At 49.5% G+C, this 22,193-nt stretch overlaps 1 protein-coding gene across 1 annotated transcript in view; it reads right to left on the bottom strand.

Annotated features, from left to right (window-relative positions):
• The window catches only part of LOC125293334 (low-density lipoprotein receptor-related protein 1-like), a 117,912-nt gene that overhangs the window by 55,165 nt on the left and 40,554 nt on the right, over nucleotides 1–22,193 (bottom strand). Inside the window, 18 exon segments of the mRNA XM_048241203.1 lie at nucleotides 1,717–1,830; nucleotides 1,833–1,883; nucleotides 2,029–2,109; nucleotides 2,289–2,405; nucleotides 2,677–2,802; nucleotides 3,201–3,341; nucleotides 3,473–3,595; nucleotides 4,014–4,203; nucleotides 4,404–4,626; nucleotides 4,981–5,161; nucleotides 5,690–5,926; nucleotides 6,749–6,892; nucleotides 7,490–7,679; nucleotides 9,203–9,425; nucleotides 10,157–10,319; nucleotides 20,584–20,838; nucleotides 21,050–21,178; nucleotides 21,818–21,937. Of these exon segments, the coding sequence (XP_048097160.1) occupies nucleotides 1,717–1,830; nucleotides 1,833–1,883; nucleotides 2,029–2,109; nucleotides 2,289–2,405; nucleotides 2,677–2,802; nucleotides 3,201–3,341; nucleotides 3,473–3,595; nucleotides 4,014–4,203; nucleotides 4,404–4,626; nucleotides 4,981–5,161; nucleotides 5,690–5,926; nucleotides 6,749–6,892; nucleotides 7,490–7,679; nucleotides 9,203–9,425; nucleotides 10,157–10,319; nucleotides 20,584–20,838; nucleotides 21,050–21,178; nucleotides 21,818–21,937 (2,808 nt within the window).

Below are 22,193 nucleotides of genomic sequence, written 5' to 3' on the forward strand. Positions count from 1 at the left end.
AGTGTCAGAAACGAGCAGGAGAGGAGGAGGGCAGAGGCCAAGCCAAACACTGTGCAAACTTAGTTTCCCATGCGCCCCAACGCAGCGAGGGCGTGTGGCCATTAGGGCCGATGGAGGCCTGGAGGGGCAGTAACGATGGTCTCCCACCCATTCACAGAAAAGGTCATATGTTGGCACTGGGCAAAAGGCTAAAAGGTGCTGGCGCTTGGCACCGGGCGCCTCCACATTTCAGGCACCAACCAAATCCCTGCATTTCATGCTCTCCAAGCCCCAGATGACTTCCAGATGGAGAGCGTTTTGACGGCGACGGCGTCAGCCTCCCTCCCCTGCAGGCCTCTGTTCTCGTGATGGCCGCCCAGGCCCTGTCTGCCAGTCTGGGGACACGGGGGAGGCCGAGTGGTGCGAGTGGTGCGTGCGGTGCCAGGCTGGTTTGGGGCATTGCGTGCTGGAAAACTCTCAGAGGGCACCACAGTGACTGGGCTGACTAAAAAGCCCAGGCGCAGTTGCAGCCAGACGCCCGGTCTCTCCGTCGCCGAGTCCCCCTGTAACCCCGCGGCCCTTATTTGTTTGACGAGCACAGGCCCTCAGCTTGGCTCGCCGCCCGTCTTCGCCAGATCCAAACCCCTAACTAACTCCACTGCCATCGTCGGGGCCTGTAGACCCTGCCCCCATTTCAACATGGAATCAATAAAACAACGCTAAAAATGCTGTACAACTCCATGTGGTAAACACTAACATTTCCTGGCAAGCGGAGGCTTTCGCAAGCTAGAAAAGAGCCCCATTGTTGAGTGCGGTTGAGGGAGAAATGCAGAGAGGGCTTGGCAAACCACATCTGGTGAACCTGTGGCATCTCAAGCACATCAGCACCCGGTTTACATTTAGACGGTTAACTGTGTGGTGTGCACAGACGTGCTGGCACAAGGGCCTGCGTTTCCAGAAACGACGTGTTTTCCCAGCCAGCAGGTGTGAAAATTACATTAATATTATCCTAACGTTGCTTACTATGTGGGCAAACACTTACAACTCTTTTTTTTTTGTTCATGTTGGTCTTTAAAGTCTGTCAACACTTTAATAGATGGTGTCTCAATAGTCTCTCAATAGTCAAACAACAATAAGTAGACATTTTAATGTACTTTAGAGAGGATTACAAGAACTGAACCCATTATCCATTAGTCTCAGCAGAACAATTTGGGACTTTTCTCTTTCATTCAGAGTAGAGTGGGGGAATTAGGAACAGTATGGGCAAAGGATGACTGATCGGAATCAAACTCAGATGGGCACTCCGACCCATATATCCTTGGGATCTTGGGATCTGGCTGGACAAGGCATTCCATGAGTGGGGCTATCCTGACACAACCCCACCACTCCACCACCACTAGTAATCACTCCATGTTTCCTATTCCATTCCAACAACTTAATGTAATTTAAATATTTTGTAATAACATTACATTTCACAGTTTCCAAGTGAGAAGAGGGAGCAAATAGATTCGGATGAGTAGCAAGGTACAAATTAATATGCAACGTAAACAAGCTTCTCTTAACACCCAAAACTTCATTGGAACTATTTCTGGGGGTGGAGAACATCACAACCAATTACTTAAGAATTTGTATTCCGGTAGTGAAACGGCAGTGAATTCGGTGCTCCTGAGCCCCTCGGACTAATGAAGGTGAGACTGCAGACATCCTGATCTGGGCACAGTCTCAGCAGCGTCTCACCTTGGTTGGTGCAGTTGGCGTGAGTCTCGTCGCTGTGGTCTGCACAGTCATTGTCACCGTCACAGGTCCAGTACTCTGGGATGCAGCGGCCGCTGTTGCACTTGAACTGCACCCCGAGCAGGAGTGAGTGCAGCCTGCCTCATCACTGTTGTCTCCACAGTCGTTGTCTGTGCATCATCACACACACACACACACACAAAAAAAAAAAAAAAAAAAATGAAGTGAATCAAAGTTAAAGTTAAATCAACGATGCAGATATAATAATAAAACTAAGTTAAGTGATAGTTGGAATAAGGTGGCCAGCACACGCACCGTTGTCACAGCGCCAGTTGATGTTGATGCAGCGGCCATTGTTACAGGTGAACTGGGTGAGGGGGAAGCAGGTTGGGTAGGCTGTGGACACAGCAAAAGCCCATTTCAGTCAAATATGGTTAAACACGCATGCACGCCATACGCACACACGCACACAGGACTTCACATTATATCTCTGAGGTTTCTGGGTCTCATGTCTTCAAATGTAATAATATTTGTGCTGTGTGAGTGAGCTTGTACATCAGAGATTAGCCACTGACCACATGAGGCAGGCTCATCCGAGCGATCTCCACAGTCGTCGTCCAGGTCACAGGTCCAGGACTGGGGGATGCAGCGGCCACTGGCACAGGCAAACTGGTTGGGAGGGCACGTACGAGCTGGAGGGGGAGGGAGCAGCGGGGTTAAAGGTCAGGAGTGGGTGGAGGGGATATCACCCATCACATTTAGGCACAGCAGTCAGTCACTGGGTTCCCATCCAGGGGCGCGTTTTCCCAAAACTAAGTTGGCAACTTTGTTGGTTGCAATGCAATTTCCCATTGCCAACCAAATAAGTTGCTAACAGGTTAGCAACTATGGTTTTGGGAAACGCACCCCAGCTTAATAAGGTGAATTGTGAGTATTTTCTGTGATTGTGGAGGAGGAGCGCACCTGAGCAGGTGGTGTTAGACTCGTCTTCGTTGTTGCCACAGTCGTTGTCTCCATCGCAGACCCAGCGCAGAGGGATGCAGCGGTTGTTGTCACACTTGAAGCGGTCTGAAGGGCAGGTGTGCTGGTCTGGAAACAGTCAGACAGACACATAAGCTTTTGTCTGGCTCAAATGTCCCCGTCTTTATAAATAAACCGTCCTTGTCGTTGTTTATTGCTTTTACTCCCCACAGGCTGTTTGTCGTCGTCTCATTTTTAAATAGTTTTGCTGTAAGCACAACTGCATCATCCCACACTGAAGGATTAAAATAATGTGTGTATGTGAGTGCGAGACGGACAGACAAAAGGACAGAGAGAGAGAGGCAACCATATGGTTTCAAAATCACATAATCTGATGGCGAACAATGGGCTCTGGGAGAAAAGTTGGCAGAGACTGAATGCACTAAAATATGCATTGAAAGGTCAAGCCTAAGCTGCCTCGGTCTGCAGCAGCGCTGGCGGCAACAGAAAGGCATCATCCCACTCACGGCAGAGGTCCGGCGACTCGTCACTGTTGTCCAGACAGTCGTTGTCTCCATCGCACTTCCAGCGCTCCTGGATGCAGCGGCTGTTCTCGCAGGCGAACTCCCCAGGCTGACACTGAGGCGGAGGCTGGTAAGACGGGTTGGCTGGGAGAGGAGAGGGGGCAGAGGGGTCAGACCGACAGTGGCCCGGAGGGACGAGAGACAGCGGCTAATTCTCCATCAGTGAGATATTTTACTCTCTCCTGCCATTTGTTGGGTGACAGTCGCCTACTCACCATGGCAGGTGTTATTGTAGGGTTCCAGGATCTGGTCATCTGGACAGTGACACGTCCTGTCATTGGGAATTGCCAGACACAGACTGCTACAGCCACCATTATTGACACGACACTTGTTGGAACCTATTGAGGAAGCACACTATTTCAGTCAAGGGCTAAGATCTCTCAGACAGACATGCAACTGTGCTCTTTGAATAATCAGGACAGGTAATGGCCAGGACTCTACTGAAATGGTCATTAATACCATGCCAGAGGAAAAAGGCACTATAAGGCGAGGATCACATAAGCAAGCTGCAGCGGCAAACGTAACGCAACGCTCAGACCATAATAAGTTTTGTCTCGTTCCTAAGCAACACAAACAGTTTTGTCAATTGAATACGCTTGCATTGCGCTTTGAAAGTTGAACCAAGTTCAACGCTCAGCTTGTTCAACGCTAGCGTTCCGCTGCCGAACCATAGAGAACAATAGGAAACCTGCCGCTTGCCGCTGGCTAATGTGATACCAGCCTAAAGATCAGTTAAGGGCTTATTACTGCGGTCACCTTGTTGCTGTTGAGCGTCATAAGTGCGGATCTCATAGATGGGCGGCCGCTCTACTCGCAGGAGGGTGACGTTCTTGGTGTCCCGATTGACCTTGTAGATTTCTCCACCTCGGTACTCGTTCCAGAACAGGAAGTTTTTGTAGTGGCTCAAGCCAAAGGCGTGGGCCAACTCCGGTCCATCATACACAGTCTAAACCAGAACCAAAGTTTCTCATACATGTCCATGATCATCTACTGTATGAATGCATGCTTCTATAAACTTTATATAACATTGTGGTTCCACCCAATCCAACCAGTATCTAAACAAACTATTACATTTGTCAACAATTCTAATTAATACAAAATAGTTTCCAATTCATGCGTAATATCTAACGGAACTCCCTGTCTGACCTTGCGCTCTGTGGTGTTGATGAACACCATCTCGATGCGGTCATAGTAGGCGTCCACCCAGTAGAGGATGCCCTGAGGGATGTCCAGCGTGAGGCCGTTGGGCCACAGCACCGTCTTGCCGGTGAGGAAGACACCAGGGTTGGTGCCGTCCATCCAGGCCCTCTTGATGCTGCCGCGGTTGGTCCCAGTGGGCTCCTCCTCCCAGTCAGTCCAGTACATCCACCTGGAACAGACCCAGCAGCTCAGGTCAGTACAGATCAGCTCAAGAGGTCTAGTTCAGGACCACACGGAGCTCCTTTCTCAAGGGAAAAAGAGCCATAAATATTCATTGGGTGCTACGAGTCCCTATTTAAACATCTGTTTGCAAAAAGAATATATTGCTAATATGCTAAGATTTATATTTACATGCATGTGGGGGAATACAACATTAGAAGATACTGCACGTTGATGATTATGACATGATTACAAGCGCCTGGTTCATTTAAAGTATGGGTCGATGCACAGACAGAACTGAATGGATTCCATTATTATATGAAGACTCATGGAGGGGGTGAGCTGCTGTGGTCTGGTCTCTCACCCATTCTGAGGGTCCACCACGATGGCTCTCGGGTGAGTCATCCCACCCTCAATCAGGGTCTTGCGCGTCTGAGAGGACTTCTCCAGCCGGGCCACATTGATGGTCTTCTTGGGCCCGTCGTCGGTCCAGTACAGATTCTTGCCCATCCAGTCCACGGCTACCCCCTCCACTGTGTGGATCCCTGTGACCAGGAGAAAAATAAAGCAGAGACAGAAACACTGAGAAGTCATGGAACTATTAACGGGTGAATCTCAGCAGCTCTTAGCCCTGCTTAGATCTGCAGTGCGGAGAGCCAGGGCCTTCTGAGTCATCCCAGCAGCATCCGCGATTCAAAGGCACACTGAGGTGTTTCATTTCTGGGCTCCCTTCCCTCTGGCTCCACTGATTTTACTATAGATGTCCTTTTGAGCCCACCGCTAGCATTTACCCTCCATCAGATATTACCTGCACTCCAGGAGGAAGTGCTTTCCAGACCGTTTTTCCTTTTTCCTTTTTATTGCGGTCACTTGAAATCAATTCCTACCCTGCGTCCTATCTGATACTCCCTCCGTGCCAGAGCTCTTTGCAGTCACGTCTCGCTAACAATCTCCTCATCGAATCTCGCTTCCATTCAGACGTGGAGGCTTCCTTCTTTAAATCGAGCACTCAGCCCAGTACGGCCCGTCTGTCCTTCACCAAGGCCCTCGGACGCTGGTCAGGCTTATCTTACCTTGCTTAATTATAGTTTCCCTCCTCGTGCCATCGATCTTCTGGCGGCCGATCAAGTAGTTGGTGGCGTCCGCAAAGTAGATGAACTCGGTCTCGGCGTGGAAGTCCAGGGCCCGCGGGTTCATCAGGTTCTCGATGGGGATCATGTACTCGTCCGGCACCTTGGCGTTCAGGTCCATGCCACGGATGATGCCGGGCCTCCCCTTCCCATACACCAGAAACAACTCATGGTCCGGTTCTGTGAAGGACAAAACTACCATCAGATAACACGGTCTGGCAGCCTGAGCAGGTTCACATACCAGAGAATTCTCTACATTTCCCACACAGTGTTTCCAGTGCCCTGCTCAGGCTCCTGGTCTCCCCTTTCTGATCTCATCTGAGTCTCCCTCACCACTCTAGGGTGTGTGAGCAACCTACAAGTTACTCATCTTGCACTGGATCATCTTCCTGAATCTCAATATTATGATCACAACAAGTCTGGGCAAATAACTAAGTTAGCACCAGGCAGAGGGTATATTGATTGTTTTGCACTTGTATGATGCCAATACATGGATACTTCTTGGACATAACATGTGATCCTCATGGCTATGTCATGTGGCTACCCCCAAGGAATTAAGATAAAAGGTCTTTACAATACATATACATCCTTCAGTATTTTCTTGTCATAGTATGGTCCTCCACAGGATATTCCTAATATAACTGCTTCAGGCAGAATACCCCTACATGTAACTCATCACCTTTATTAGCAAGTCGTGCCATGGAGAGAGCCAATGACAGACAAAGCAATGTTGATGCATAGAATCAAATATAAAGATAAGCACACATATCATATGAAAATGTAATGTTAATCACTTCTATGTAATAAATGTAGATTAGTATTCACTAATCACTTCTATTGCATCATTTTGTTAGTGATCCAATATCTACCACAATGTTGCTGGGCTGTTTGCGGTGTTGCGGTATCCTGGTTACTCTTTGCAATGCCTGATGGGAGAGCTCTGGAGTGCGGTGCGGGTGTGTTTGCGGGTGTGTGATGTATGTGCGCCGGTGAGGGACTCACTCTTGCAGGACTTGCCGTCGCTGCCCAGGCTGAAGCCAGAGCGGCAGCGGCAGGTGCGCGTCTTGTGGCTGTTGCCCAGCAGGCACATGTCCGAGCAGCCGCCGGGCTTCTCGTGCTGATCGGGGGCGCACGCGTGACTCCGCACTGCCAACAGAGAGCACCACAGGACAGGGAGAGAAGGAGAGACAAGGAGAAGAGGAAGGAGAAGAGAAGAGGCTCAAGAGGAAGGAGAAGGAGATGAGAAAGAAAAGGAGAAGACAAGGAAGGAGACAAGGAGAAGAGGAAGGAGAGAAGGAGAGACAAGGAGAAAGGAAAGAGAAGGAAGAAAAGGAGAAGAGAAGAGGAAGGAGACAAGGAGAAGAGGAAGGAGAGGAGGAAGACAAGGAGAAGAGGAAGGAGAGAAGGAGGAGAGAAGGAGACAAGGAGAAGAGGAAGGAGACACAAGGAGAAGAGGAAGGAGACAAGGAGAAGAGGAAGGAGAGAAGGAGAGAAGGAAGGAGAGAAGGAGACGAGGAAGGAGACAAGGAGAAGAGGAAGGAGACAAGGAGAAGAGGAAGGAGACAAGAGACAAAGAGGAAAAGAGGGGGGAAAAAGAAAGGAGGAAGATTAGGATTGTGATTAGGAGGAAGCAAGAGTGCAAGTCAGTCCCAACACAGTGACCCTAACAAGAATCGTCATATGCAATGACGACGCCCTGTTTTCTGGCCCGCTTGTCTGCAGTGACGCGGGTTACGTGGGTACCTGGAGGCTGGCGTCTCTGGTGGTACACATGGAGGGCTCCTCCCTTGTCCACTCGGGTCACCACGTGGAAGTCTGACCGGTTGAAGCGGTTGACGCGGATAACACTGGTCTTGGGCTGCATGTTGGCGTTGTCCGAGTTGGTGGCATACAGGTAGTTCTCGAACACAGTCAGGCCATACAGGTGCTCAATCTGACCAGTGGGCAAAAAGACAAAGAGAAAAGGGTGTGCTTAGAAAGTACTGTTTGAGTGGACATTTTTGCAAGGTCAAAATTACACAGAGCACTTACATTCTTTGGTCCCTAGACACGCCATTAAACTAATTGAAAACTGATTTTCAAATGTGGACCCCATCCAAGCGCAACTCTGCTTGCCATGGATTCATTCCAAAAGTTCCACAAAGTACTGTGTGCAATCACAGCAATCACTGCAAAAAAAAGACTCTCTTCGTCTAAAGCATGCTGTGCTCTGCTACGGAGCTGACACAGTTTTGACCACTGTGTGGTAACTTTGTGGACCAATCTGACATGTGAAAATGTAAAGTAATCACTTTCCTTACTGGACATTCACTTCCTCTGTCTCTTTCTGACCTTGACACAGCCACCCATTGTGATTTGCGAAATCTCATGAGAATCATTCGTAGCGCTTCCACAGTGGGCTTGGGGGCATTCAGCAGTCACAGAGTAATTGGTTTTAAAGAGACTGATGAAAAGCGTAGCCCCGCGGCTGGCTACGGGCTGACCCACTGCCAAAACAGCGCAGCCCAAATGGCAAACAGAAAACAGTTTTGTTTCGTAACAGTCCACGTCTCAATGACAGAATGTGTCTGAGAGAGAATCAAAGAGGGTGTATATGTGGGAGAAGGAGAGGGGGAGAGAGAGAGAAAGAGAGAGAAAGAGATAAGAGAGAGAGAGAGACAGAGAGAGAGAGAGAGAGAAGAGAGAGAAAGAGAGAGAAAGAGAGAGAAAGAGAGAGAGAGGGAGAGCAACAGTGAGACTAATGACCAATAGGTTCTTCTAAACATGGATGCTGCCTTAGGCTCGCTGCTTTCATTAGGCTCATTACTGGGACAGAAGCGTGAGCCCAGGGCCCAGTCTGACAGAGGAGCAGACCAGAGACACGCCGCTTTAGCACATCACAGCCACAGCCTCAATCTTCCCAACTCAGCCCCCGACACACACACACAGACACACACGCGCGCGCACACACACACACACACACACACACACACTGCGACGCTGCACACACACACACCTCTGGCCTTGACACACCTGGACTGAGGCACCACCCTAAAGCCTTGAGCCCACTGGACCACCCAGCAGACCCCCCCCAGCAGGCCCGCACCTGGCACCTGGCGCCAGGATGGATGGCGAGGGCCAGCAGCAGGGGCACTTTCTCTCGGCCTCTTCACAGACGGGACGTTTAACGGCCGGCGCTCATGGCCGTGGCTTTGAGAAATGGGCCAGGGGAGGCTGATTGACAGCTGTGGTGATGGGGGCAGCCGGGCGAGCAAAGGGGGCCGCAGACTTGAGAGTGCTGTCCAGGGACTTGGGGCTGGGGGGGGGACGTGAGAGGCAAGAGAGGACACCCAGAGCAGGGCAATCAGAGAGAAAGATGGAGCACCACAGTGAGGATGGATAGGGCTCCCAAAACGCCTGCCAAAGCCTTCATATAACAAGTGTGTGTGTGTGTGTGTGTGTGTGTGTGCCACTCACCAGTAAGCCCTGAATGATGGTGTGTCGGTTCCTGCCCTCGTAGTCCACCACCTCGATGTAGTCCAGGTAGGCGTCGGCCCAGTAGACCAGCCGGCTGACCAAGTCCAGCGTGATGCCGTGGGGGAAGACAATCTTGCTGTCCACCAGCTTGGTGCGGTTCTGGCCATCCATGTCACAACGTTCCACCTTAGGAATCTGCCCATAGTCAGTGAAGAACACCTTCCTGTATGGCAGACACAGAGAGACAAACAGAGTTTTGCCTTCAAAATGCAAAAATTTGCCTAATTCATAGACAAACTCAAACAGTCCTCGCCTTATTTAATAACAAAACATTTCAGAATGTTTCTTTAATCCACGGTCATGTGCATTTATTGCAAGATCTGCAATAAATTGACCTCATTCAGTGACTCAAGGCGTTGCTGGTGATTTTATGATGATGGCTGAATTTTCAGTGCATGCTTTTAGAGAAGTAAGAGACTGACCAGAGAAATGTGTGTGTGACTAAATACCACTAAGAATCTGTGACCTAGTCCATAGTCTGACTCACAGAATACTTTCTCAATCCCCCTCTCTCGACGTTAGGTCATTCCACCTCTAAATTAAATCAAGTACTTCCAACCTGCCTACCTCAGATATACACACAAATAATTAGATAAATTACACCAGTACGAGTTTTCATTCTCATTGCACAAATCAGATGGCGTAAAGAGAATGCCACTGAATCGGCGAACTCTGAGCAACACTTCTGTGATGTCTGTGACGAGCTGTGACTTCTGTGTGTCGGTGATAGTTGCTGACACCAGGGGAAGGGAGTTGGCCAAAATATTCTTGCACAATCAGTATGCAAATGAAAAAGAGGAACAGAGGCCAGCACTGATTTACAGATGAGGGATTAAACAGATGGGCACTGAGGATGTGGGAGGGTGGTTTGGGAGGAGGGGGGTCACGCCTCACCCCATGGTGGGGTCCAGGGCAATGGCCTTGGGGTTGTAGAGCTCCTGGTCCAGCAAGGTGACGCAGGTGGAACCGTCTTTGCTGCAGACGAAGATGCGGTCGTCCATATCGTCCACAAAGTAAAAGTTTCCTGTTAGCCAGTCGATGGCCATTTGCTCCACATCTGAGAGAGAAAGACAGCGGAGAGACGGTGAGAGAGAGAGAGAGAAAGAGCGAGAGAGGGGAAAAAAGAGACAGAGAGTCAGTCACAGAGATTGATGAGTTTTTGCAGCCATCCTCCTCTGATGAGTGTGCGGGCTTGATGTGTGTTTTTGGGGCCGCTCTGCAGATGGATAGCTGGAGGTCAGCTGTTTGCTGGGGCGTGGCGAGTGGATTGATTGAGGTGGTGGGGGGGCTAAGACGGAGAGAGAGATGAAGGATGGCCCACTCTGAGCTGCACCCCAATCAGGTGTGCTGGACTGAGACCACAGCCCACCCACCAGCAAGAGCACAGCGGGGGACAGAGACACATCCATCTTCTTTCTCCTCCTCACCCCTCTCTATCCATCCCAACCTGCATCACCACAGTCATCATATTCCCATTCTGCACATTGGTGCACAACAACATACAAACTGCAGATCAAAACAGAATTGCTACGTAGCATTATATTTCACAGCATCTTCATAAGTGAGACTGGCTGCAAATACGCTAACTACAGACATCAGCAAACAAAAAGGATGTCTCTTGACAGAGCTGAAGGAGGAGCGGACATGAAACATGGCATTTAGGACTGTCTGATTGGTCAAGCAGAATGTGCTGGGGATGTTAGACGGAGTAACGGGTGTGTGCGGAGATGGAATGTTTGTTGACGTTTCTCTGTGATTCTTTTTATTCGAAAGAAAGCAGCCGGAATTCATACTTCACTTCATGCGCAGTGGATTTTTGCTCAGTACAAACACAATCCAAAAGGCATGAGCGGATGTACAGCTGATCTATGGATGTGGAGACTACAACACTGCAGCTTCACAAAACAAACATTCTTCAAGCCTTTGGCATAAAAGCAATAAACAGTGGCTGGAGAATTTTGCATCTGTGTGTGTGTGTGTGTGTGTGTGTCCATATATTAGCCCTGGCCAGAGGCTGACTCACTGAAGTCACAAGACTTCACATTGTTCATTCAACATGTGGAAACCCAGTCCTACAAAGCCTTCCACTTCCAAAACACTAAACATGTCCGGACAAACATATACACCAACAAATGAGCACGCTAATAGAAAGGCCTCATCAAAACACTGTGGGCTAGAGGCACATGTTAAGACACAGGCACTGAGTGGGAGAAAGGGGCTCCTAAAATGCCTGCATTTCACCACTGATTCCCATAACAGGTCCCTAATAAGCGCTACAGCGTGCGGTTACAGCGTGCGGTTGCAGCTGCTCATGCCCACATGGAGGTCTGGTTGCTGAGGCACCTGCCAGTGGAACTGCTGACCCAGGAGAAGTGGCTGGTGGTGCACTTGCCCATGGGACATGCGGACTGGACGAGTTGGACTGAAGAGAAGGGGAATCTTCCCAGTAGACTGTGTAAAGGCACTGGGTCCTCTTCTTAGTGGCACTGCTCTGGCTTTAACTCTCCCACTTCTTCAGTGCTAGCTTTTGTACACACTCCAAGAGGGGGAGGGGAGAGAAAGAGAAAGAGAGAGAGAGAGAGGGAGAGAGAGAGAGACAGAGGGAGAGGGGGGGGGGGGGGGGGGGCAGATAAAGCAGCCTCTCTCTGGCACTGAAGACTGAAATAATGCTGGCAGAATATGGAAGCCTCTACAGGCTGCCCCCACGCTCTTGTTCTCCCTCCCTCTCTCTCTCTCTCTCTTTCCCTCTCTTCATCTCTACCTCTCTCTCTCTCTCTCTCTCATCACACACGCAAACACAAACAATAAGACTCTTTCTGAGAGTGGGTAGAGACCGGGCAGGCAGTGTCCCAGCTGCCTCCCATGATGCTTTGTGCCTAAACAGCTGCCACCTTCATTTCCTTTCAGCGTTTGAGCTGATGCACGGCAACCCCACATGCACTTAAAGCGCCCTCACATACACACACAAGGCTTCTTTCCATGCCATTATGTTCTTCACCCCTCCATTCCTGAGGGCACAACTCCCTACCCCCCATCCAAAAAAAAAACATGCTTTTGGGAACTTTAACGGATCCGAGTTTCTTCCGAGATCCCGAGTGACTGACGACTTCTGTGTGTGTGTGTGTGTGTGTGTGTGTGTGTGTGTGTGTGTGTGTGTGTGTCTAATGCAGTGTTTCACACCCATGCTGAACCCCTCCAGCAAAGCCCCCTTTGTGGCTCTGCCAAGCAAGCGCATGCTATATTTCACAGCTAGCTTTGGAGCAGGTGGCTCCTGTCCAGAACGGAACTCCATTGTTGACTGTGTTTTTTGGCATAACAGCTCTCCATCTAATGTTGGGGGAGAGGAGAAGGGGGCATCGTAAATATGATTTCCCAGTCATCTCTCCCACTTTTCTCCTACAGTACACAAAAGTCATCTCTCCCACTTTTCTCCTACAGTACACAAAGTCATCTCTCCCACTTTTCTCCTACAGTACACAAAGTCATCTCTCCCACTTTTCTCCTACAGTACACAAAGTCATCTCTCCCACTTTTCTCCTACAGTACACAAAGTCATCTCCCACTTTTCTCCTACAGTACACAAAAGTCATCTCTCCCACTTTTCTCCTACAGTACACAAAAGTCATCTCTCCCACTTTTCTCCTACAGTACACAAAGTCATCTCCCACTTTTCTCCTACAGTACACAAAGTCATCTCCCACTTTTCTCCTACAGTACACAAAGTCATCTCCCACTTTTCTCCTACAGTACACAAAGTCATCTCTCCCACTTTTCTCCTACAGTACACAAAGTCATCTCCCACTTTTCTCCTACAGTACACAAAAGTCATCTCTCCCACTTTTCTCCTACAGTACACAAAGTCATCTCTCCCACTTTTCTCCTACAGTACACAAAGTCATCTCTCCCACTTTTCTCCTACAGTACACAAAAGTCATCTCTCCCACTTTTCTCCTACAGTACACAAAGTCATCTCCCACTTTTCTCCTACAGTACACAAAGTCATCTCCCACTTTTCTCCTACAGTACACAAAGTCATCTCTCCCACTTTTCTCCTACAGTACACAAAGTCATCTCTCCCACTTTTCTCCTACAGTACACAAAGTCATCTCTCCCACTTTTCTCCTACAGTACACAAAGTCATCTCTCCCACTTTTCTCCTACAGTACACAAAAGTCATCTCTCCCACTTTTCTCCTACAGTACACAAAGTCATCTCCCACTTTTCTCCTACAGTACACAAAGTCATCTCTCCCACTTTTCTCCTACAGTACACAAAAGTCATCTCTCCCACTTTTCTCCTACAGTACACAAAGTCATCTCCCACTTTTCTCCTACAGTACACAAAGTCATCTCTCCCACTTTTCTCCTACAGTACACAAAGTCATCTCTCCCACTTTTCTCCTACAGTACACAAAGTCATCTCCCACTTTTCTCCTACAGTACACAAAGTCATCTCCCACTTTTCTCCTACAGTACACAAAAGTCATCTCTCCCACTTTTCTCCTACAGTACACAAAAGTCATCTCTCCCACTTTTCTCCTACAGTACACAAAGTCATCTCCCACTTTTCTCCTACAGTACACAAAGTCATCTCCCACTTTTCTCCTACAGTACACAAAAGTCATCTCTCCCACTTTTCTCCTACAGTACACAAAGTCATCTCCCACTTTTCTCCTACAGTACACAAAGTCATCTCCCACTTTTCTCCTACAGTACACAAAAGTCATCTCTCCCACTTTTCTCCTACAGTACACAAAGTCATCTCCCACTTTTCTCCTACAGTACACAAAGTCATCTCCCACTTTTCTCCTACAGTACACAAAGTCATCTCCCACTTTTCTCCTACAGTACACAAAGTCATCTCCCACTTTTCTCCTACAGTACACAAAGTCATCTCCCACTTTTCTCCTACAGTACACAAAAGTCATCTCTCCCACTTTTCTCCTACAGTACACAAAAGTCATCTCTCCCACTTTTCTCCTACAGTACACAAAAGTCATCTCTCCCACTTTTCTCCTACAGTACACAAAAGTCATCTCTCCCACTTTTCTCCTACAGTACACAAAGTCATCTCCCACTTTTCTCCTACAGTACACAAAGTCATCTCCCACTTTTCTCCTACAGTACACAAAAGTCATCTCTCCCACTTTTCTCCTACAGTACACAAAAGTCATCTCTCCCACTTTTCTCCTACAGTACACAAAGTCATCTCCCACTTTTCTCCTACAGTACACAAAGTCATCTCCCACTTTTCTCCTACAGTACACAAAGTCATCTCTCCCACTTTTCTCCTACAGTACACAAAGTCATCTCTCCCACTTTTCTCCTACAGTACACAAAGTCATCTCTCCCACTTTTCTCCTACAGTACACAAAACCTACAGTACACAAAGTCATCTCTCCCTTTTCTCCTACAGTGCACAAAGTCATCTCTCCCACTTTTCTCCTACAGTACACAAAAGTCATCTCTCCCACTTTTCTCCTACAGTTTACAAAAAGTCATCTCTCCCACTTTTCTCCTACAGTACACAAAAGTCATCTCTCCCACTTTTCTCTCCCTCACTTTCTCTCCCTCACTTTCTACCCCCCCCCCCCCACCCCTCCAGCTCATGCCTAGCAGGATCAGAATCATGATGACTCATCCCTCTAGTGACCACCCCTGCTCCTTGAAGTTTTTGCAAAAACTGACTCATTCATATCCATGAATTCCTTGAGGCAAATCCCCTGCCCTTGCCAACTGGACGCAGCTCAAAAGCAGGTGAGAAGACTTCAGCTCACACACCCAAAACCAAATCAGGCTAGTAGCCGATAGCGGCTCTGATCTGAGCCTGATCTGGCCCTGATCCCCGTGGCCCAGGGTCAGCTGCTGGCTGGGAGTCGATCACTTCAGCATCCCCGTAATCCCATCGTTCTGTCTGGGCCACTGAGCGCTGAGTGAGGATGAGGATGAGGATGAGGATGACAGGAACGGGAGGTGGACAGCGAGGTGCGGTGAGTGTCGGCACAAAAAACCTCAAGCTTGAAAACGAACGCACAGAGGCCGAACAAAGCAGTGAATGTGTTCAGGGCCAGAGAGACTGCGCACACACCCCCACACCGGCCCCAGCTGAATGGACGTCTCTTTTCAAAGCAGGATCACTTCAGCGGAGCCTCAGCGAAGCGTGAAGCCAAACACAGGCTGGCTTAATGAGCTAAACGCTGAATGCATCGCCCCCAACACACACACACAAACTGCAGCCAGGGAGTGAAGGGCCCCTCACCTTTGTGAAGCACACTGAAGGAGATGTTTTGGGTGCAAGAGGCTACCCCTCAGACAATGCATGACACATTCTGGTCACTGGTGAAAGTCTGCCCCCTTTTAAGGAGCGCGGCTCTGTGGAATTGGCCAAGGTGGAGGCCAGTCAGTCTCGTGTATGAGCACTGGTGTCCAGCGCTTTGTGCAGATTTAACATTCCTCTCTGCTCTTAGAGACTCCCAACCTCCTGGTGTGTGTGTGTGTGTGTGTGTGTGAGAGTGAGAGTGAGAGTGAGAGTGTGAGTGTATGTGTTTTCATTCGTAAAGGGATGTAGAGATTTGGCCGATTAGTGATGACTTCAGCACATGCGGACGGACACCAGCAGCCAAATGAGCCCCAGTGGCTGGCCTGGAGAACTCTGACGGCATTCCAGCCCTCCTCCTGCTCAGGCAGAGCCATGAATCAGGCAATCATCCGGCGATCCCACGGGCTGCAGGCGTTTTTGGCAGCCTCCGGCACAGGGAAGCCTTAGTCAGGAGAAGGCCATCATCATTATCAGTGGCACAACAGGGTTTGGTGGGGGTTGATATATACAAAAATACAATTCGCACAGAGTTCAGGAAGGGGCGGCGCTGGGCCGAAGAGGCAGCGTGACATCTCAGAGCGGTGAGGAAGGACTGGTGTGACACATCCATCAGACGTGGAAAAAGACACCGAACACCCCCTCGCCCTCGCCACCACCCCCACCTCTTTACACCACGGGACTCCAGAGCACTTACTGGAAGTGCCTAAGAGTGCGAGCATGTGTGGGTGTGGGTGTGTGTGTGTAGACAGAGAGGGGAGAGAGAGAGAGAGAGAGAGAGAGAGAGAGAGAGAGAGAGAGACTCTGCCCCGTTCTTTCATGTCGTGCTTATTTTCACAGGAGAAGCGTGGTCACGGGGGCACATCTGGAACGCTCATCCTCCCAGCATGCAGCAGCCATAAATCAGAGCCCTCCGTGAGAGAGCGCCGCTCATCAGTCTGCCTCCCGTCTCCCCACGCACCCCGCCAGGACACCGGGCCCTTCACCCGCCACGCCGCGCTGGGCATACCTCAGCTGGAGCTCACACCAGGCATAGAGAGAGAGGAGCTCAGAAAGAGAGAGAGAGAGAGAAAGAAAGAAAGAAAAAGAAAGAAAGAAAGAAAGAAAGAAAGAAAGAGAACACAACCTAACTCTCTTTTCTTTCATGAAGTCTCCCTGCACTCACGACTTCCAATCCTCCCGTCGGTGCGAATAGGCATCATTTGGGAGAAAAAGAACCGTCACTGACATGCCCAGCCAGAGGGCATACCTCAGCTGGAGCTCACACCAGAGAGAGAGAGAGAGAGAGAGAGAGAGAAAGAGAGAGAGAGAGAGAAAGAAAGAAAGAAAGAAAGAAAGAAAGAAAGAAAGAAAGAAAGAGAGAACACAACCTAACTCTCTTTTCTTTCATGAAGTCTCCCTGCACTCACGACTTCCAATCCTCCCATCGGTGCCGAATAGGCATCATTTGGGAGAAAACTGAACCGTCACTGACATGCCTCCTCCATGTCAGACAGAGTCGACGACACCAGGTGCATTCTGGGAGATTATTCTAAGGGGCTCAGTGATCACACTGGGAAGAATCTTCAGACACTGCAGGGACTTAAAAGAGCTGTTTCAGGCGAAGCGCTTTCAGAGGACCCGCTCATCTTTTCAACCGCAGCCCTGTCATAGTGCGGCCTATGGTAAAGACTCGGAGCCAGACAAGTTAAAGCTCAATTTAGTCCTCCCTCTCTCTCTGAAGGGCAGAGCAGAAAACACAAAACACACACACACACACACACACACACACACACACAAACACACACACACACACACACAGAAGACGGTGCTGGCGGACCTGAGTGGTCTGACCTTGCGGAGCTCAAAGTCAGAGCGGCAGCATAACCGGGACACAACAATCCCAGCAGAGCAGACAGCCGCCCTTGCAGATTTCACCTCAGACGAGGCCGTTTGCGTGACACACACCCCACCGCACCCTGGAACGCATGCTGCCGGTCATGTGCAGAGATTGGGAAAGGGGAGTAGAGCTGAGGAGGCTGGAATGTGAGGAGGAGCGGGGAGCAAGCTCCAGGAAGTGGGGGGGGGAGGCACACTTGCTCGGTCATCGTTTCCTTTGGCCTGTCTGGTATGTGGCAGGGTTAAGCAATACAGCGTGACCACAACACTGGAGAGGCATCCTTCACTTCCTCTGCCATCTCATCGGTCAGACTCGTTCTGGACAGCGCTTCCGCTCCCAGCAGCCCAAAAACCCCAACGCCACAGCGCAAACATCTCCAAATGACCTCCACAATGCCCATCGATAATCACCAAAAGCCCATCACTGCTCTCACATCAGCCAGGGTGCTCCTGAATCAACTGAACTGTGCCAGATAAGAGCTGGAAAACTGGTCATTGATCAGGTTTCTTTCAGTCCTCTATTCATTTCTGATTGAGTACAGTGACAGAGGGTCAAACCTCTGCAAACCTCTACAGCAATTGCTACACAGACACAGACACAGACACTCTAATTGAAATATTTTTATACCACATAACAAACGGTCTCTCTTTCCGTGTCTGTCTCTTTCTGCACCAAACACATGCACACATGCATGCATACTCTCTCATGACTTGCCAATCCCCAGTTGCATTGTGCAGGTGGGGATTTTGAATGCACAGTGACACACATCCTTTATGCAACATGTGCAGAGGTGGGTTATGACTGGAGATACCAACACCCTCCATGCAGAAATGCAGAAACACACACACACACACACACACACACACACACACACACACACACACACACACACACACACACACAATCATCTGTCGCTTCGCTCACCTAATAGCAGCCGCTACACTAATAAGATCTTATTAGCAGAGGTGGTGTCACTCCGAAAGAATGCCATGAAAATTAGTACAGATAGCGTCTGTTTGTGCAGAACCCATTTTGCAATTCTGGAGTCTACGACTGACAGTCATTTCTCAGATTGAGAATGAATACACCGAGCGGATGCCTAATGCTTGTGGCGTTCCAATGTCAGTCTTGTAAGTTATGTTCCCAATGAGACGTTTGCGAAATGTGCTTGCAGTTTAAAACCATCTCATGATTCAGACCTCATGCTCATTAAAAATAACCTCACACTTCCCTAAAGTGTGTCTAGGTCGCAGCTTCCTCAAAGTCCCGTCTTGGGTCTCAGCATCTTCTCAAACCTGCTTCCTTGACGCTTTTTTCTTGCCCGCGGCACATTGTTCCAGTCAGCACTTGTTTGTGTGCTTCTCTCGCATGCTCACATTCTCATTTGCTCACAAACACACAGACTGGCACAAATAATAGAGTGAGGGGCACACTGAGAATATGCTGAGGCCTTATGACAAATGGACATCCCTGTCTGCCGTGGATGGAATTTTGCTTTAAACATATCTGGGGCTAAAAGTGACATGGGGCAGCAGGATAAAAACAAATCTGGACATAACTTCCCAGTCCCTTAAGAGCCCCTGCTGAGTGCACACTCACACACTGCTGTCTGGGCATCCGTGAAGTGCGGGAGTTGGAGGCGCCTTGGCTCTGTGCGTTGTGGTGTGGTTCGGTGCAGAGCTTTTAAAAGGCACCCCTGACATTTCCCTTTCTGAAGACTCATCGGCTTCCACCAGAGTCTAAGGCCACCTCTTAGAATGCCTGCCTAAGCATCCGATCCATAAGCCAACGCCAACACAAACCCTGAAGTGCAATCTGCTGTAGAAGTGCACCATCCCCCCCAGCGCTGTTCCTCCAGTGGGGAGGGATCTGTTGAGCAGAGGGAGTGAGCGGCTGAGATACTGACAAAGCTCGACAAATCTCATCACCCCCTCGCCCCCACCCCTCCTGAGATGAAGAGGTTCACCAGCGATCGCTTTTTTTTTTCTCCGATTCCTGCTCGATTTCTTTCTCTCCGATGGGCCTGAGTAGGAGCATACTGGCCTAGAGTAGGAGCTCACTGGCCTGGAGTAGGAGCTCACTGGCCTAGAGTAGGAGCTCACTGGCCTGGAGTAGGAGCTCACTGGCCTGGAGTAGGAGCTCACTGGCCTGGAGTAGGAGCTCACTGGCCTGGAGTAGGAGCATACTGGCCTGGAGTAGGAGCATACTGGCCTAGAGTAGGAGCTCACTGGCCTGGAGTAGGAGCTCACTGGCCTGGAGTAGGAGCATACTGGCCCTAGAGTAGGAGCTCACTGGCCTGGAGTAGGAGCATACTGGCCTGGAGTAGGAGCATACTGGCCTAGAGTAGGAGCTCACTGGCCTGGAGTAGGAGCTCACTGGCCTGGAGTAGGAGCTCACTGGAGTAGGAGCTCACTGGCCTGGAGTAAGAGTAGGAGCTAACTGGAGTAGGAGCTCACTGGAGTAGGAGCTCACTGGCCTGGCTTAAATTAGTGCCATGTTAGTCACAGTTACACACAGATCTCATTCCTCACATCTAAGGAAGGAACAATACTGCTTGGCTAAGCAGTTTTTGCAAGAGTTGTTTTTATCCTGTGTTGTGGTGTTGTGTACTGGAAAGGGCGGTTGAGATTTTGCAGATTTTGCCACCATGCAGTTTCCACTGAACTGACAGCGCCTTTTGTTCAGTGTGGGAAAGCTTTACAAATATGTGTCATCCCCGAGCGTAGAACGGCACCCAGAACTATAAAACCAGGAGTGACATCTGAGCTGAGGACCATAAAGAATGGGCCACGCCATCAGACACACTTTGTTAGGGTGAATGGACAACAGGATGAGTCTGGACAAAGCCAGGCCAAGGCGTATTCAGCTCCCAATTCCACCAGTTATCCAGACATTTACAACTGCAGGCTGTAATCATACAAGCCACTGCGGCCCAGAAGAGCACTCATAGAAACAGTTTCCTTCCCTGAGCAACTACAGCTACTGCTGCCAAAGGGAATTGCATTACACTTGCAGTATGTCAACAACAGCCAATTTCTCACTTGGATATACTGTTATTAATAAGCTCCACTCTGACCAATTCAGTTGTTGACCGCCACAGAGAGAATGTGAGGGGCAGGGTACTCACGGTGCAGGCTGAGGGAGATGTTGACCACGCGGACGTCCGTGAAGAGCTTGGCGTTGGAGATCTTGGCACACTTGAGCTGTTTGTTGCCTGGGCCGTCACCCATGTGGATCCAGCAGACGGTCTCCTCGGCATAGATGAAGTCCATAGCCGTGGTCTGCTTGGTGGGCACGGAGAAGGGCAGCAGGCCACTCAGGTGCGTGGCCTGGATGCTCTGCGAGTTGGCGATGAGGAGCAGGGGTGGACGCTCCACTGGGACTGGACAGGAGGTGAACAGGAGGGGACAGGTGGGGAGGAGAGCAGGAAAATAGGGTTTGGAGAGCACAGCAAGTTAAGTACGCAATGGTCCATCATCAGCGTGCGCCCATGGCTGTTTAATGATTCTCGACAAGTCTTCTGTACTTATATCACTGAGGATATATGAGAGAGGGGGACAGAAATAAAAGAGAAAGAAGGAATTGCAGCCTACCATTTTTGGCCTTGCAGGAGCGATTGTCCGGCTGGGACAGGTAGCCCTCCACACAGGTGCAGGTGTAGGAGCCGTCCAGGTTGGTGCAGTTCTGACTGCAGGTCCCATACACTGCACACTCATTAAAGTCTGTTGGCACAGAGAGCACGCACACACACACACACACACACACAATGGGATTAGTAGTAATCGCAATTACAGGGACCTGAGAATAAACAGGATTGCTGATTAAAGGGACACCAGGCAAGCCTGATGCTTTTTCTCTACGAAACTCCCTCTGGCCGGGTCTGAAGCTCTTTTTCCTTTTCTTTGCGCCTTCAATCAAGGGTTTTCATGCTTCTTCGCTGGCTCTACCATTATACACACGCTTGCAACAATCTCTAGCGCTTTTTAGCCTGCCTCTGTGCTCCTGTGATCCTGCTTCGGGTCGTATGGGTAGGATACACTGAACTTGCAAGCGGGATATTCTTCCTACAGGCAGTAGGGGGGGCGAGAGCCTTTATTCAAGACCGTTTAATGAGTCATTTAACCATATACCGACTTACGAAGATGATTAATTAACACTGTAAAACGTGGTGTCCCTTTAACTGAAGACTTGCACACAAAAATCTTACACAGGGGCTTTTACAGTAATTACTAGTATCTAAAAGATTTTTGGTTTGCACAAATTATGTGCAATTCAATAAGATGCCAAGAACCAAGACCCTCACTGAATGATCTGAGTGCATACATTGGGGGGAAAAAAGACAGAAGAACTTTTGCACTCACCTTTGCACATCTTGCCATACTCCGCCACCTCGTAGCCGTTCTTACAGTAGCACTTGGGGCCCGCCGCGGTGACCGCGCACTTGTACTGGCAGCCATGGGTCGTGCAGTTGGGCCTCAGCTCTGCAAAGGCAATAACACACAGCGTCAAACACACTCGAGGAACAGTGCAAATTAGACCCGCTAACAACCACAGCAGGAACACCAACACAACTAGAAGAGCAGGATTAATAGCGCTAACGTAAGCTTAAGATTACGCTAGCAAACCAAGTCCATGCTTGGGGAGATGAGACAGATGAGACAGACGGTGACAAAACAAACAAGGAGACAAAGAGATCTGGGGAGATAAAGGAATCATGGGGCTGGCTGTTTGCAGATC

This window comes from Alosa alosa, chromosome 4, assembly GCF_017589495.1.
Source record: "Alosa alosa isolate M-15738 ecotype Scorff River chromosome 4, AALO_Geno_1.1, whole genome shotgun sequence".
In the NCBI taxonomy this organism is placed as follows: domain Eukaryota; kingdom Metazoa; phylum Chordata; class Actinopteri; order Clupeiformes; family Clupeidae; genus Alosa; species Alosa alosa.